General features: G+C 42.3%; 1 protein-coding gene across 4 annotated transcripts in view; it reads left to right on the top strand.

The window, feature by feature from the left end:
* TPM4 (tropomyosin 4) overlaps window positions 1–15,753 on the top strand; it is a 47,006-nt gene that overhangs the window by 19,024 nt on the left and 12,229 nt on the right. For all 4 annotated transcript variants that reach the window (XM_003340769.4, XM_003340770.4, XM_003340772.4 and 1 more), the window contains 4 exons: window positions 6,029–6,162; window positions 10,750–10,867; window positions 11,901–11,971; window positions 13,173–13,248. In XM_003340769.4, coding sequence (XP_003340817.1) covers window positions 6,029–6,162; window positions 10,750–10,867; window positions 11,901–11,971; window positions 13,173–13,248 — 399 coding nt within the window. The remainder of the gene's footprint in view (window positions 1–6,028; window positions 6,163–10,749; window positions 10,868–11,900; window positions 11,972–13,172; window positions 13,249–15,753) is intronic.

Raw genomic sequence — 15,753 nt, 5'->3', positions numbered from 1 at the left:
TGTCCTCTGGGTAGTGGTGATGTTTTTCTTCTTTGCTCCTGTTTCTAGCCATTCCCCTTGATCTCTCTTGGGGGCTCCTTTCCTGACCTACCAGCCCTTCCCCTGACCCCTTTGTTCTCTGCAGCCTTCTGGTCCATTCTGTCTACAAACAACCTCCAGAACACTGTCTCTATGAGCAGATACCAGAAGTTCCCTTCTAAGTAGTTGCCTAACCTATCAGAATAGAATTACTACCAGAGATTTCTGCACCCCAGGTTTTGGCAAATTAGAACTCTGAGTCCTGGATTCTAGCCCTGACTGTGCCATTAATAGACTAATTCTTCTTGCAAGTTAGTTTTCCTTGTTTCCATTTCCTTCTCTGTAAAAGGACAGGGTGAGTTGGACTAGATGATCTCCAAAGTCCTTATCAACTTTAATATTCCCATCAAATTATACGTAATGCTCTTTCCACCAAATTGTAAGAGAAGATTTGGATTCTGATTATCAGGGTTTGAGTTTATTTCTGTTGATTCTAATCATTTGTACCCTTGGGAAAGTCATTTAACTACTATGGACCTGAATATCTTCACTTACAAAATAAAGAATTTGCAGAAATGGCCTTGGGCAGCTAGGTAAAGCAGTGGATAGAGTGCTAGGCCTGGAGTCAGAAAGATCTGAGTTCAAATCCAGCCTCAGATACTTCCTAGCTATGTGGTCCTGGGCAAGGCAGTTAACCCTGTATGCCTCAGTTTCCTCATCTGTAAAATGAACTGGAAAAGGAAATAGCAAACCACTCCAGTATCTTTGCCAAGGACATCCCAAAAGAGATCACAAAGAGCCAGATACTGTTAATAACTAAACAATAACAGAGATGGCCTTTGAAGTCCATTCCTATTCTAAATCTATGATTATATGATTCTAAGGGTGCTTTCATACCTGACCTTCTTTGATACATAAGCTCCCTTTCAGTCTTGACATTCTGATTCTTACTTCCCGAGCCATCTTTTTCAAAGGAACCCACCAGTTACTGGAGCCTAGAAAATTCAGTATAAAGGAATAATGAGAACATCTGGAAATCCTAGGAAGTAAGGTTCCTCCTAATCTTATTTTTCAAGTTAAGTCTTTGAAAACCATGGCATTTGGGGAATTCCATTGAGCAAACATTCTTTCAGTATAGTACAGTGTTCAAGATGGCACAAATGGGCTCCAAAGATGAAAAGAGGATTGTCTTTGTTCTCAAGGGCTAATGATCTAACAAGGTACTTGATATTGACATAGATCACTGTAATACAAATTAGGAATGGAAAAGCCCATAAGAATTTAGCATAGTGTCTAGCCCATAAGAGGCACTTTAGAAACTCTTGGTGATTAAGTGATAGGAGGGAATCCAAATACAACCTGGGAGATGCAAAGAGGGAGGAAATACCTCCTAGCAGCAGTAACCAGAGAAGGCTTCGTGGAAGAGGGAACACATATGCTGAGTCTTGACTGTACAGAAAGGTTTCAAAGAGTAGAAATAAGACAGAGAATCAATCCCAGGCATGGGGGACCACATATGGGACTGGAGTGAGTGGAAAGGAGAAGCAATGTAAGCTGAGACTTAAGCAGGTGGGAGCCAGAGTGCAGATGCCACTGGGAGCTGAGCTGCCAGGGAAGGTGTTAATTGCATTATTAACTCTTAGCAAGCCCAAAGAAAACTAAAGGGGAAATTTTGAACATCTTTTCTAGATTGGCGAGAGCACAAACACAGGGCTAGAAGGAAGAGACCTATGACTTAGACACAGGATTTGATGTTTTCTAACCATATACTCACAGGCAATAAAGTTCTTTCATTCCTTTTCACCTCAGATTCATCATTTTTACAAGCACTGGTATAAAAACTTAAATGTGATCTTATTATCATGGGTTCTAGACCAAAACCCAAGAGAGGCAGTATGGTATGGTGGAAAGCTGAACTTGGGGTCTTAGGACCTGAGTTCAAATCCTAAATCTTCTACTTATGTAACCTTGGCGAAGTTACTGAACCTTTTTAGCCCTTGATATCTTTCCATCTGTAAAGTAGAGAAGAGGGATGGGACAAAATGAGTTCTAGAGCTATGTTCCTTTCAATGCCCTTTCTTCCTATGTAACTCTTTGCCCCATTAATCATTCTCCAGGTCCTGTCATCTGTAAAACAGAGATAATCATACAAAAATGCTTTTTTTGGTGAGAATTATTATTAGTCTACATCAGTATTTTCATTTTGGTCATGGTTAAAGTATTTAACTATTAGGCACCCCTCTTTATGCTGCCCCAGGGACACTTCGAAGCATGTTTTCAGTCTGAAACAGTAGCAGAGTTGGACATTTCCCACATTCAACCATCTTAAAATCTCCTGAGTCCTGTTTCCTATGTGATCTCATAGCAAGTCATTCCTTGGGCTGTGGAGGGATGGCTTTTGCCGAAAATGGCCTTCTCCTGAAAGCCAAGAGACAGGGATGGAAGGAAGGTTCAGTTGGAAGGAAAGATATTTTTGGAAAGTTGATGACTTTTGAAAATTTCATGCAAAAGCAACCCACAGTGGGGAGGAGGAGATAAAGCCTGAAGGTTTCTGGGAAAATGTAGCTGAACCCCAGGCAGGAAAAAAAAAATCCACTCTGGCATCCACTAGGAAAGTAGAGAGTCAAACATTCTGCAGACACTGCATCCAGACAGCTGGTTTCGTTTAGATTTTTGTGTGATTAGCCGACATCTTCCTGTTACTTTACCACTTGGATTTAGTGAGCCTCTTTTACCATATAAGGAAAATCCTCTGTAGAATGTGGAAGGCTTTGATTGCAGGAAGAGGTGGAGTCAAAGAACTTACTAGCAGTGAATGACTAAAAGTGGTTGGGGGGGTATTTTTTTTTTGTCCACATCTTTGAGTGAGAATCCATTGCTGGTCTGCTGAAAAATCTTCAGCTATAGAATTTCCTTTCTTACAGCTTTTATTATTTCTAAGAAAGAAAGAGGGAAATGAGAAACCTGCGCCAGCTACACTGAGGAAGACAGATGTTTGATGCTCCTGATTGGTCCCCCAAAATACTTGTACCAGTTGACAGGGCAGACGCAATTACTTAAAATAACTGCTTGGTGGTTTTACTGAAGTCTTTCCTTAAATCATTAATTTATAGAAATTGGAAATCAGAAAAAATTGTCAAATCATCTTTCTTACTGCCCTTTCTGAGATGACAAGAGTCATCACCTGCTTTGTCTGTTTCTCAGTGATTCGTTTTCCTTCTTTGGAGCACTCAAGCTCCATGGTTAAGAAATGCTTAACTCTCCTCTCTCTGCCTCTGTCTCTGTCTCTCTGTCTCCCTCTCTCTCTCTCTCTCTCTCTCTCTCTCTCTCTCTCTCTGTCTCTGTCTCTGTCTCTCTGTCTGTCTGTCTCTCTCTCCCTCTCTCTCTCTGTCTGTCTCTCTCTCTGTATAACAGTTTCTTTCCCTGAATTTCTACACTCAGCCCTTATTCAGAGATACATTGTAATATATATTTCCTTTTATATAGGGCACCATGACAGAATGGCTAAAGGTTAGACTTCAAATTGGGAAGGTCCTGCCTCAGACATTTATTAGCTATTTGGCTTTAGACAATTCACTTAACTTTTCTTAGCCTCAGTTTCCTCTTCTATAAAATAAGAGTATCTCTAGTACCTACTCTATAGAGTTGTTGTAAGGATCAAATGATATGATGCATATGAGGGACCCTTAATTCACTGTCAGTAAATGGACATCTAATGTAATCCCCACTGACCTCAATCCATCCCTAGGACTCTAGGCCCAGAAAGTCCAGTGGATGGAGAAGCCAAGATTCTCAGCCTGGTTCTGTTGCTGATTTCCATGAGTTTCTGGGACCAAAAAAAAAATGTATCACCTTCTAGTGATGAACCTTGCTACAGTTAGCCGGGCTGGTCTAGTTTTTCAATGTAGCCTGTACTGGAAGCTCATACCATTTGGTAGTCCTTAGAGAGGTTTCAGTCCAATGGCAATGTCTTCAGGAGCTCAGTGGTCATTTCAGTGCCAGGAGGAGGGCTTTTATGAAGGAACTGGGGTGAATCATATATTGCTGACTTGTTAAAGTCTGTACTAACAAGCTGTATGATTCTGTGTAAGCCAATTTTGGACTCTGCCTTAGTTTCCCTGTTGTTAAAATGAGAAGGCTAAAACTTGCCCTACCTGGCCAGAAGTTCAGATTTCTGATTCTAATATTCTCTATTCCGAGCTATCTCCTAACTTGGAGAATTTCAAGCCCCCTTTCAGGTCAAGCACTCTCTGTGCAAAGGACTCTAGCAACAGAGTGTAGTGGGCAGGTCACTAGACTAGGAATCTAGACTGACTAGAGTTCAGATTCTGGCTCTGCCAGTTACAAGCTGTGTGACTCAATGAATGTCACTTCATCTTTCCAAGCATAATTTCCCCTTCTTTAAAACAGGGTGGACAACAATTTGCACTATGACCTCTCATACACCTTTGCTGGGAGGAAATCACTTTCTAAACCTTAGAGTGTCATAGAAACAAAAGATATTATTATGCTCTCTACATCTCAGAGTCATTTTGGACATTAAATGAGATGCTAGAGGGGGACATTCTTTTAAAAAGTCCAAAAGGCCTTCTCAGTTTTGAAGCATCTTTGCATAGAGGTGGTCCTGACTTCTCAATGCCTATGCTAGGTAAGGACAAAATCTGCTGACTTTTGACAAGCTTAAGTACAGGCCCAGCAACAATTTGCCCCTTGGGGACCAAAAACTGGCTTCACTGGCTTAAAACCAGAAGGCTAGCCACCAGGCAATTCAAAAAGCCTGGAGTGGGCTGCCAGACCACATCCATGGAGCAGGCATCCACACTAACAAACAAGCACCACCCTGTCAAGGTTTATAAGAGCTGAGCAGGACCCAAAGTCCCTGAATTTTACAGATGAGAAAACAGGCATAGGGAGGAAAAACAACTTGCTCAAGATCACAGAGATAGTAATTGGCAGGGCCACGATTCAAGCCTAGGCCTTCTGACTCCCAAACCATGTTCTTTTCCATTAAACCATTCTTTGGTTCCTGTACCTTTGCTGATCCAAATCCATGGTGAGGGGGAAAGCAAAAGATGGAAACTATTTTATCATTTCTGGCCAAGTTGTAGACTATCCTGATTCCCACCCCTAAGTTATTAGTGTTCTCTCTCACCCCTTTCCACCAAAATTACTTTGCATTTACTTATCTATATAATGAGCTTCTTGAGGAAAAGGATGATTTGTTCTGGTCTTTGTATACATCTCTAATATGGTAGCCACTTGGATATTTAATAAATGTTTATTGAATAATTGAATAGAAGACAAATTTGGATAGAGTGTGGAAAAGGGAAGGGAGAAAGAGGAAAGCTTTGTTTCCTTTGGATATAAGCAGAAAGAATGTGTGATCGGCAAAGTAGGCACCCTCATCCAAGGCTCTGCAGAAATCCCATCTGATCTGGGCTAAAGCCTGGTGCTAGAATGCCTGTGCTCTCGAGGAATCTTGCAGCAGGCTCTGGGACAATTGCTGACTTTCCATTTTCAGGGAAGTCTCCAGAAGATCTTAACCTCACACTGTGCAGGTCCATTGTGAGTTCTCCAGGATGACAGCTGGTCTTTGGAAGAGCACAAGACATTCTTGTCCATTGCTTCACACCTGGTGACTCTCCACTATAACCTCATCAGAAGGGAATGTTTGTTTGCTCCAGGATCATGAGATAATATATGTAAAGGACCTTACAAGCCCTAAAATGCAACCTCATTGTGAGCTATTGTCATTATATATGGCAGGGGGAGGAGCTGACCCCACTCTTCCCCACTGTGTGTTATTCCTGAGCACTTCTGTGGTCTCCCAATAAGTAACCCCCTCTCTCCAGAGCTCATGCCTTGCCCCCAAGAGTCTGGGCAGCTGGAACAAGAATGGACTTGCTCAATGGGGTATCCTGGAGTAGCTGCTGAAATTGGATTCCTGTCCAGTGGTAGATTTTTATTTGGATTTTTTTTTTTAACCCAAGTGCCTGTGTTCACTGTATAGGCCGAAGGAGATGTGGCAGCTCTGAATCGACGGATCCAACTAGTTGAGGAAGAGTTGGACCGGGCCCAAGAACGTCTGGCCACAGCCCTGCAGAAACTGGAGGAGGCGGAAAAGGCAGCTGATGAGAGTGAGAGGTAGGAATCTCTCAGCATGTTACAGGGAAGAAAGCCCAGGGTGGGGGTGGGGCTCCCCACAAAGGAAAGGAGGAGAAGAAAGTGAATGAAAGACATGTTGCTGTTGAGCTCACTCCATAATTGCAAATTTTAGCCAATGTTCACTTGAAAAAATTCTACTTTCCCACTATTCTCTAACACCTACTTTTCCTCTTAGAATTCCTAAGGGTCTCCATCTTATACATACTGCAATTTATGTGAGGAGGTGGGGGCATGATTTAGAGCAGATGAAATCAGAGCCATAGAAATGAAGTTGGAAGGGATTTCACAGACCATCTTGGCCACTTCCTACCCCAAACCACAAATTTTCCCTACCATATCCCCCAACAAAGAGGAAACATTTCTGTTGTTCAGGAAGTCCCTACTTTATAAAACAACTTATTCCATGTTGAGGCAGACTAATTGTTTAGAAGTTCTTCCTTAAGAGGACAGCTGGGTAGCTCAGTGGATTAAGAGCCAGGCTTAGAGACAGGAGATCCTAGGTTCAAATCTGGCCTCAAACACTTCCCAGCTGTGTGACCCTGGGCAAGTCACTTAACCCCCATTGCCTAGCCCTTACCAATACACAGTATGGATTCTAAGATGGAATGTGAGGGTTTAAAAAAAAAGTTCTTCCTTAAGGTTGGATAGGATCACAAAGACCATCTAACCCTATCCCTTACCTGACCTCTGAATCCTTTCTGCCATTCCTTCTGGCCCAGCAGTCCCCCAGATTCCCATGGTAGGAAACCGACTCTTCTCTCTTCACTGACATCTGGGGTCACTTCTAACTTTTGACCCAAGATCCTGAGGCAATCCACCCCATTGTCAAGCAGATCTCATTAATGGAAGCATTTCCTTACACTTGGCCAAAAATTTTCCAACAAGTTCATATAATCACAAAAATACAGTTTGAAGAGATTTTAAAGATCACTTGGTTGAACGCACTCATTTTACAAAGGAGATAAGTTACTCACCCAAGGTCATACAGGAAGTAAGTGGTAGCAGCAGGATTTGAGCCCATTCCTAGCCCTCTTGACTTCAAATTCAGGACTGTGAACTCTGCCTATTCTGTCATCTGTTCCATCCTCCTATCTCATTTTACAGATGAAAAAATTGAGCCCCCCCCCCAAAAAAATAAATGTGTCTCTACTACATTCACATGCCTAAAAAACAGCAATATTCTTTCCACTATTCCATGCTTTTGGTCCTACTTCTGTCCAGTGAGGCTAAGCAAAATGAGATTACTTCCTCCTTTACTTAGAAAAATAAATAGTTATCGATCGTCCTTTGGCAATTTATGAAGACATGCATTAATTCCCATGAAGAATTTCTCATTTGATAAAGTCTAAGTAGCTCCTGTTTCCTTCAGACACTGGGCAGAAGTCGCCATTCCACAACTCCACAGCTCCCCTGTATAGTTGGCAGGGATTCTAGGGGCTGAGCCTAGACTGTGTTGGGTGACTCACTTAAGGGAAAACCTTTGTCAGGTTAAATGGGTTCCTTATGTAATGACCGTGTCAGCTCTGCTACCTCAGCCCTTGTTGAGGGTGGTTCGGGTCTGAAATCCAGAAACAAAAAGCTTTCATCCCCAGGGCTTTGTCTGCCTGACAAACTGAAGAGCGTTTACATCTGATTTCTCTGCCATGACAAAAATCGTCTCAATCGATCTGGCATTAAAACTTGGATCTCCTCAAGTGCTCCCTCTAGGTGGGATCCCAAGAGAAATCAAGCAACCACGCCATTGTTCTTCAAGGACTGACTTCTTATCACCCAGGCAGACTCCTTTCTTTTTTTAGTCTTGAAGGGGCCTTAGGGATAACCTATGCCAATGGCCTCCATTCCTATTTTAGAGAAGAGGGGTCTGAGGTCCAGAGGAGTTGTGACAAGCCCAGGGTCACACAACTAGTGATGAGGTTGAAGGATATTGGGAAAATAGCTCCCACCCAATATAATATTATAACAATATAGTAATAAGATTCTTGAGAGGTGCCATGCTATGGTGGAAAGGGGGCTGGGCTTGGATTTGGATCCAGGTTCTTGTCCTAGTTTTATTTGCCCTACAGACATGCTACCACAAGTGTCGGTTTCCTTACGTGTAATATGGGGATAATAATATTTGGAAAATTGACTTGGGAATAATTTTCCAAAATGAAGGAAGAAGCTAGATAGCACAGTATATAGAGTGCTGGGCCTAGAGTCTATAAGACCTTGGTTCAAATTCAACCTCAAACACTAGCTATGTGACCCCAGCCAAGTCATTTAACTTGTTAACCTCAGTTTCCTCAACTGTAAAATAAGGATAATAATAACACCTACTTCCCAGAGTTTTTGTGAGGATCAGATGAGTGTAAAGCACTTGACATATAGTAAGTGCTTAATAAATGCTTGTTTCCTTCCAACAAATGGAAATCATGCTTAATTTGTGTCATAGAAGATATTGAAGTTTTTCTACTGCTCTAGAACCCGTCCTCCAGAGAGTTTTGAATTCATTAAAATACCAAAAATTTGAACTAAGGCATATCAACCTCTTGATGCCCTAATATCAGGGAAATAATGTGGCATTGTATTAGGTGCATTGGATACCTGGATTCAAACCCCGCCTCTTTTCCTTGCTAGCAAATAATCATAGGCAAATTATTTAACAACTTTCATCCTCAGTCTCCTCATCAGTAAAATGGATCCATTAATACCTCTTGGACCTCCCTTATAAAGTTGCTATGAAGTTCATATAATAAAAATGTATATGAAGCAATTTGAAAACTTTAAAAGAGCTATGTGAATGCCATCTATTAATTTTATAGTAATGATGTAGCTAATGGCAATGGGCACAAGTAGTTCTTTAAAAGCAGAGTACCATACAGGCATGTTGTTCCATTTTTATTAGCACAGAGCATGGCCTGATTTTTTTCAAGGCTGTGGGCTCCTGGCTGAAATGTCGTTTTGTATATGGTCCTAGAGTAGCATGGTAGAAGGGAAAGGGCCCTCCCAATGGCAGTCAGAAGAAAGTGGAGCTATATATAATACCAGTGCTCTGACTATCTTCCTATGTGATCATAAACTAGACCCATCCCCCTCTGGGCTTCTGTTTCCTCATATGTTATTTTGGAGGGTCTCAGGCTAGAGGACTAGGAGTGAAGGATCCCAGGAGCTTTTGCTCTCTATGGTTCCATAGAAAGAACATTGATTCTAGAATCAGAGAACCTGAGTTAAAATGTTGCTCCTACTACTACTTCTGTGACTTTGGGCAAATTACTTAATCTCCCCAAGCCCTGGTTTCCCTGTTCACAAAATGAGGGACTAGATGAATTCATAACCTGGTCTCAGCCTGATTTAAAATGACAGATGGTGGAACTGATGACTTCTAAGGCCACTTCTGGCTCAAAGGTCCCTTCTGACAGTAAGGAAAGCCTGCATTCAAATACTGCCTCTGATATTTAACTAGTTTGTATGGCTACAGGCTGTCCCTTCCTACCTGTGAGCCTCAGCCCAAGAAGCCAAATCTATGATCCTATATTGTCAGCTTTCTTCCAGCTCTTATGTTCTTCTGTCTCAACTTTACGTTCTAATTAGTACCTTATGGCAATGATATTTTAAGTTTTACATTCTAAGGTCCTTCCCAACTCAAACATTCTGTGTTTTAAGGACTCTCCCAGCTCTGACATTCTCTGTTCTAAGGTTCCTCCCAGCTCTGACATTCTCTGTTCTAAGGTTCCTCCCAGCTCTGACATTCTCTGTTCTAAGCTCCCTCCCAGCTCTGACATTCTCTGTTCTAAGGTCTCTCCCAGCTCTGACATTCTCTGTTCTAAGGTCTCCCTCAGCTCTGACATTCTCTGTTCTAAGCTCTCTCCCAGCTCTGACATCCTCTGTTCTAAGCTCTCTCCCAGCTCTGACATCCTCTGTTCTAAGGTCTCTCCCAGCTCTGACATTCTCTGTTCTAAGCTCTCTCCCAGCTCTGACATTCTCTGTTCTAAGCTCTCTCCCAGCTCTGACATTCTCTGTTCTAAGGTTCCTCCCAGCTCTGACATTCTCTGTTCTAAGCTCTCTCCCAGCTCCGACATTCTCTGTTCTAAGGACTCTCCCAGCTCTGACATTCTCTGTTCTAAGGGCTCTCCCAGCTCTGACATTCTCTGTTCTAAGCTCCCTCCCAGCTCTGACATTCTCTGTTCTTAGGTCTCTCCCAGCTCTGACATTCTCTGTTCTAAGCTCCCTCCCAGCCCTGACAGTCTCTGTTCTAAGCTCCCTCCCAGCCCTGATAGCCTCTGTTCTAAGGACTCTCCCAGCTCTGACATTCTCTGTTCTAAGGTCTCCCAGCTCTGACATTCTGTGCCCTAAGGGTTCTCCCCCAGTTTTGACATTCTGTGTCCCAGCAGCCTTCCCATCTCATATTCTGTGCCCAAAGGACTCTCCCAGCTCTGATACTATGCATTCTAAGGGCCCTGCTATTTCTACTATGCTCTGCTAGAACTTAGTTCTGAATAAGTGCCTTTTTAGTCCTGGAGTATCATTTGAAATGATCATCTAAGGAAAAGATCTAGACCAAAAGGAGTCTCTGTTGGCTCTCTACAGAGGAATGAAGGTGATTGAGAACCGGGCAATGAAGGATGAAGAGAAAATGGAAATTCAGGAGATGCAGTTGAAGGAAGCCAAGCATATTGCAGAGGAGGCAGATCGCAAATATGAGGAGGTAAGTCCTAGGGGCCAGTGTCACAGGATGTGGGGGAAATGGAGCTGTTGACAGAACCCTACGGGTCCTTCCTAAAGGAAGCCCTTGGTGAGCTGGATTGGCCCCTTATGTTTTCATATTTGTTTGTCCAGAGATAGTTATTTGGATGTAAGCCCATTTCCACAAGAGGGTAAACTAGCTGGCCATTTGGGCCGCAGGTAGTGATGGGGTGGGGAATGAAACCACCAAAGTACCATTTGATAGCTGGTGTTCAGACAACTGGTTGATTCCATTTTCTATCTTAGTATCAATTCTAAGACAGAAGAGCAGCAAGGGCTAGGCAATCAGGGTTAGGAATTTGCAAGGGTCACATAGTTAGGAAGTGTCTGAGGCCAAATTTGAACCTAAATCTTCCCAATTACAGGCCTGGTGTTCTATCCACTGTGCTACTTAGCTGCCCTATTTGGGGGTATAATATGAAGGATCAGAGAGGCTTTTGCCAGGTTCCTCTATAAGGTCCAATGGAAAGAGCACTGGGTCTAGAGTTAGAGTACATGGGTTCAAATCTTGCCTTTGACATTACTTCTATGACCTTGGGCAAGTCACTCAATCTCCTAGAGACTCAGTTTCCTCATTCAAAAAATGAAGGATAGGAACTGAATGGCTTCTGAAGGGTCTTTGCTTCTAGTTCTGTGATCCTGCTACAAGTGAAGTTAATAATGTATATGCTTGGTGAGACAGTGTGGTAAAGTGGGTAGAAAGCTAGCCTCAGAGGCAAGAAGACCTGAATTCAAATCCTACTTCTAACACTTACTAGTTTTATAACCCTCAGTGAGCACCAGGCAACTCTCTAAGATTAAGTTGCAAAACAGAGCTCTCTTTATATATATATATATATTTTTTTTTTTAATTGTACTTTAAGAATAACTACTGTGGAGCTCTCTTGTCTTCACAACCTAAAGAAATGATGAAATTTTACCTAGGAAAATGGGCAAATGTTGGGGAGGGTGACATATGTAAGGAGAAGCTCAAGCCCTTGGTTCCGTCTTTGCAGGTAGCTCGTAAGTTGGTCATCCTTGAGGGCGAGCTGGAGCGAGCAGAGGAGCGTGCTGAGGTGTCAGAACTGTGAGTACCAGGGTCCTAGGAGCCCGGGCACATGGGCAAGCATGAGGGCCAAGGCTGAGTGACTGCTTCTCGGCGTTCCAAGCTGTCTTTCTCCATAGCGAGCAGATAGGACATAGAACAGGGTCCTGAGGGCTCCTCATTTCTTAATGGCTCGAATGCCTGATGTTCATCCAGTTATAATCAGGAGTCACTCAAGGCTTAGCCAGCCCCTCTCACTCCACCCCGCTCCCTTCCTGAACGCTGTACCGCTGCTAGGAAATGGCGCAATATGAAGATCAGGATCCAGATGGGGTGTTGTTCATTGTAGTCTGCAGGGCTGTCTGTGCTTATTAACCTGGCAGACTTAGCCCATGTGCTGATTTCAGGGGACAGAGAATACAGACTGGCTTCCAAGAGAGTCTCATTTCTCTGAGGAAGGCCACTTCTACTCCCCAGACAAGCAACTCTACCTTCCCCCCTGAGAAACTGTGGAGGGCAGCTTTCTTACAGGCACCATTCCTTCTCCTGTTGTTCTCGGTGTCCCTAAAGGAAGCAGGAAGCTTGATCCAGATCTAACCAGCTAAAAAAAACAAACCTTCCCTTGCCTCAGATAAGATTGCCAGCCTAGCGAAGGATCTGAAATGAATGGAAGAAATCTGGTTTCATTCATTTATCCCAATATTCTCTGCCTTCTCTAAACTACCAGACCCAAATGTCTCTCCATTGTCCCCCAGAATCTTGTACTTTTGCATTCTTGCTTCTCACTGAAGTCCCAGCTATTGGATGGGATTCATCAGTCCTGATTTCACAATGCCTGGGCAGCCTCACAGCCCCACCCCTGGCAAGAGCCCAAAAATCCTAAAAGGGGGGAGGGAAGCCCTGCAAATACTCCTGGGTCTGCCACGCCTTTGCATGGTATGATACCATTTTGATAAGTGTGTAACAAATATGTTTCAGGAAATTAATCTTTTTTTTTTTAAGTAAGTAAGAAAGAAAATCCTCTAGCCAGCAACTAAGTTTGTGGCTGGCTGGCCTATCAGGGCACTGGCCACAAGAGTATTCCCCTGGGTGAAAAAGAACCCTGAATCAATCAGTCATTCAATAGGCACTGAGCTAGGCACTAGGCTAGAAAGACAAAAAAAGATAATTCCTTCCCTTAAGGAACTGGGGACCAACCTCATCTGTTTCTCTGGGCTCTTCATTTGCTTCTCTCTTTGTGCAGGAAGTGTGGCGATCTGGAAGAGGAGCTGAAGAATGTCACCAACAACCTGAAGTCCTTGGAGGCTGCATCAGAGAAGGTCAGGGGTTGGCTGGTTGGCCTGTGGGCAGTTAGCTCAACCTTGTTTGAGCAATGGTTGGGGGGCCATTTGGGATCAAAAAGTGGGCAAAAGCCTTGAAAATTGTGCTTCACACTGAGCATGCCTCTGGTTCTAGGTCCAATGGGATTTTTCTCCCCCGTTCCATCTCCTACAGAGGAGAGCATTCAAAGCCTGGAACCTCCCTGGTCTTTGTAACAGGATTTGTAACAGCACCTTCTATTGCCATCAAGTGGGCTAACTGAAATAGAGAGAGGAAAATACATTGAGGGATTCCATGAGCACTTTTTTCTAGACCAAAGCGTAACAGCAGAAATACAGAATCCTACAGGTTCACTGAAATTCCAGTTTGCTATAATGGTAACTACCCTGGGACTCAAACAGTTTAAGGACTTCAGGAGTAGGATTTGGAGAGGAGAAGCTTCAGTGACTTCAATCTCAAAAACAGTGATTAAAGGATCATCCTAAAACAGGATGTTATATTGTTGTTTGTGTGTGTATGTGCATATATGTATGCACATATATTTGAATATACATCACTGTTATAGCAACATAACTGACAAATATACACACATATATATTGTTACAGACAAAAGAGTGGTTGCCATAAACCGTGACTGCAAAAATATGGTTTCAAGACAATGTCTTGAGTTAAATCAAAAATAAGGTGGTCGCCATGGGAAAAATTCCCAAATATGAAGTATACCCCAAGTCAGCTGGGTTTTATGGAGATTTTAATTAATACAAATAAAGGAATTAAGGAAAAGGAGAAAGAATAAGAGAAATATTGTATGAAGGGCCTAGGCCATCTGAGCCTTAAGAGAGAGACTAGTCAGTCTTTAATCACTCACCACAAGATTTTGTTCCAGGAAACACTCTAGTGTTCAGAGAGACCCTCCAGTTCAGCTCCTCAACTCAACTAAGTTCAGCCACTGAGAGACTCCAATTCAGCTTCCTAAGCTGAACTAATTTTTGAGCCCTCCAGCTCCTTCCTTTTAAAGAAAATTTTCTCCTGTGTCACCTCCCCTAAATTTCTACGTCTACCAATCACAATAGATGTTTTCCAAAGGACTGACCATTCTTAATTAATACCTGAGTAGACTAAAACTTTTAATTAATTCATACCTGAGTAGACTAATCTTGTCCTTTGCAAGTTGCCTGATTAATTTGATCTTCATAGGTACTTAGCACCCGTTTGTATTAGATCTAAAAATAGAACTAGCTTAAGGGTTCTTGCTTCACTTTAAGTATGGGTTGGGGACTTTTCATTGTTCAATCAGGAGTTTACAACTTTATCTTCCCCTAAAGTATGCCTAAGTATGGGTGGAGTAATGTTAGAGTTCCCACATTCCTAACTAAGTACCTTCATTGAAAAATAAGGGGATAGCAGCCTTAACCAAAATTGTTCTAAGGTAGAGTCTGAGAATTTTTAAGATTCACAATATGTATATATAGAGCTGGTTAAAGCCCCATCTTATATCAGTTCACAAGATTATTGTTAAATTTTCAGTGTGAGCACTTACACCACACAGCAATTACAAATTAGGACTAGATTTATTGTTTCATTGATTGTCTGGACTTAAGAAAGTGATGGATAGGGGGCAGCTGGGTAGCTCAGTGGATTGAGAGCCAGGCCTAGAGATGGGAGGTCCTGGGTTCAAATCTGGCCTCAGACACTTCCCAGCTGTGTGACCCTGGGCAAGTCACTTAACCCCCATTGCCTAGCCCTTACCACTCTTCTGTCTTGGAGCCAATACACAGTATTGACTCCAAGACGGAAGGTGAGGATTTAAAAAAAAAAAGAAAGTGATGGATAAAATATTCATTATGTCGATTAAAACATCAATGTGTGTCATTATATATTTTATATCACATTTACTAGCACTCCCCTATATATGTCTGTGGATATGTGTGTCTATATATACTTGTATGTATGTCTGTAAACATATATATAAAACACTATAATATTATAATCTGCAAAACCCTTTCACATATCTTTACAGAAATCCTGTGAGGAAGGCAGTTATTAATATGCCCATTCACCAGATGGGGAAACTGCAGCCCAGAGAGGTTATGGGTTTTTCTCAAGGGGAAACAGCTAGATAGTGGCAAAGTCAAGGCTCTACCAATATCCCACTTTTTAATAGGAGTATTTTAAATCAAATCTCTCAGGTAGTTTCATAGAGACAATTTGCAGAGAACTTCTCAAGGTTCTTCTCAATTTCGTAGAGAAATTCTACCTTCTAAAAATATTTCTTCTCTGCTTAATTAATTAAACATTATATTAAGTGTTCAGAGCTCAGACAAGGCACAAAGCTTTAATGAAACCTGGTTCCTAATCTCATGAAGTTATAGCCTAGTAAGAGGATAAAAAACATAAAGAACTATAATACATAATGAGCCCAGTAGACACAAAAGATGTTAAATGAGGTCTAAGAGAGGAGGTATTAGCCAGTGGGGAATTGAAGAGAAGAGCAATGAAGACTT

Source organism: Monodelphis domestica, chromosome 3, assembly GCF_027887165.1.
Source record: "Monodelphis domestica isolate mMonDom1 chromosome 3, mMonDom1.pri, whole genome shotgun sequence".
Taxonomy (NCBI): domain Eukaryota; kingdom Metazoa; phylum Chordata; class Mammalia; order Didelphimorphia; family Didelphidae; genus Monodelphis; species Monodelphis domestica.
The sequence above is the reverse complement of the archived record's forward strand: the minus strand, read 5'-3'. Positions and strand labels throughout refer to the sequence as shown.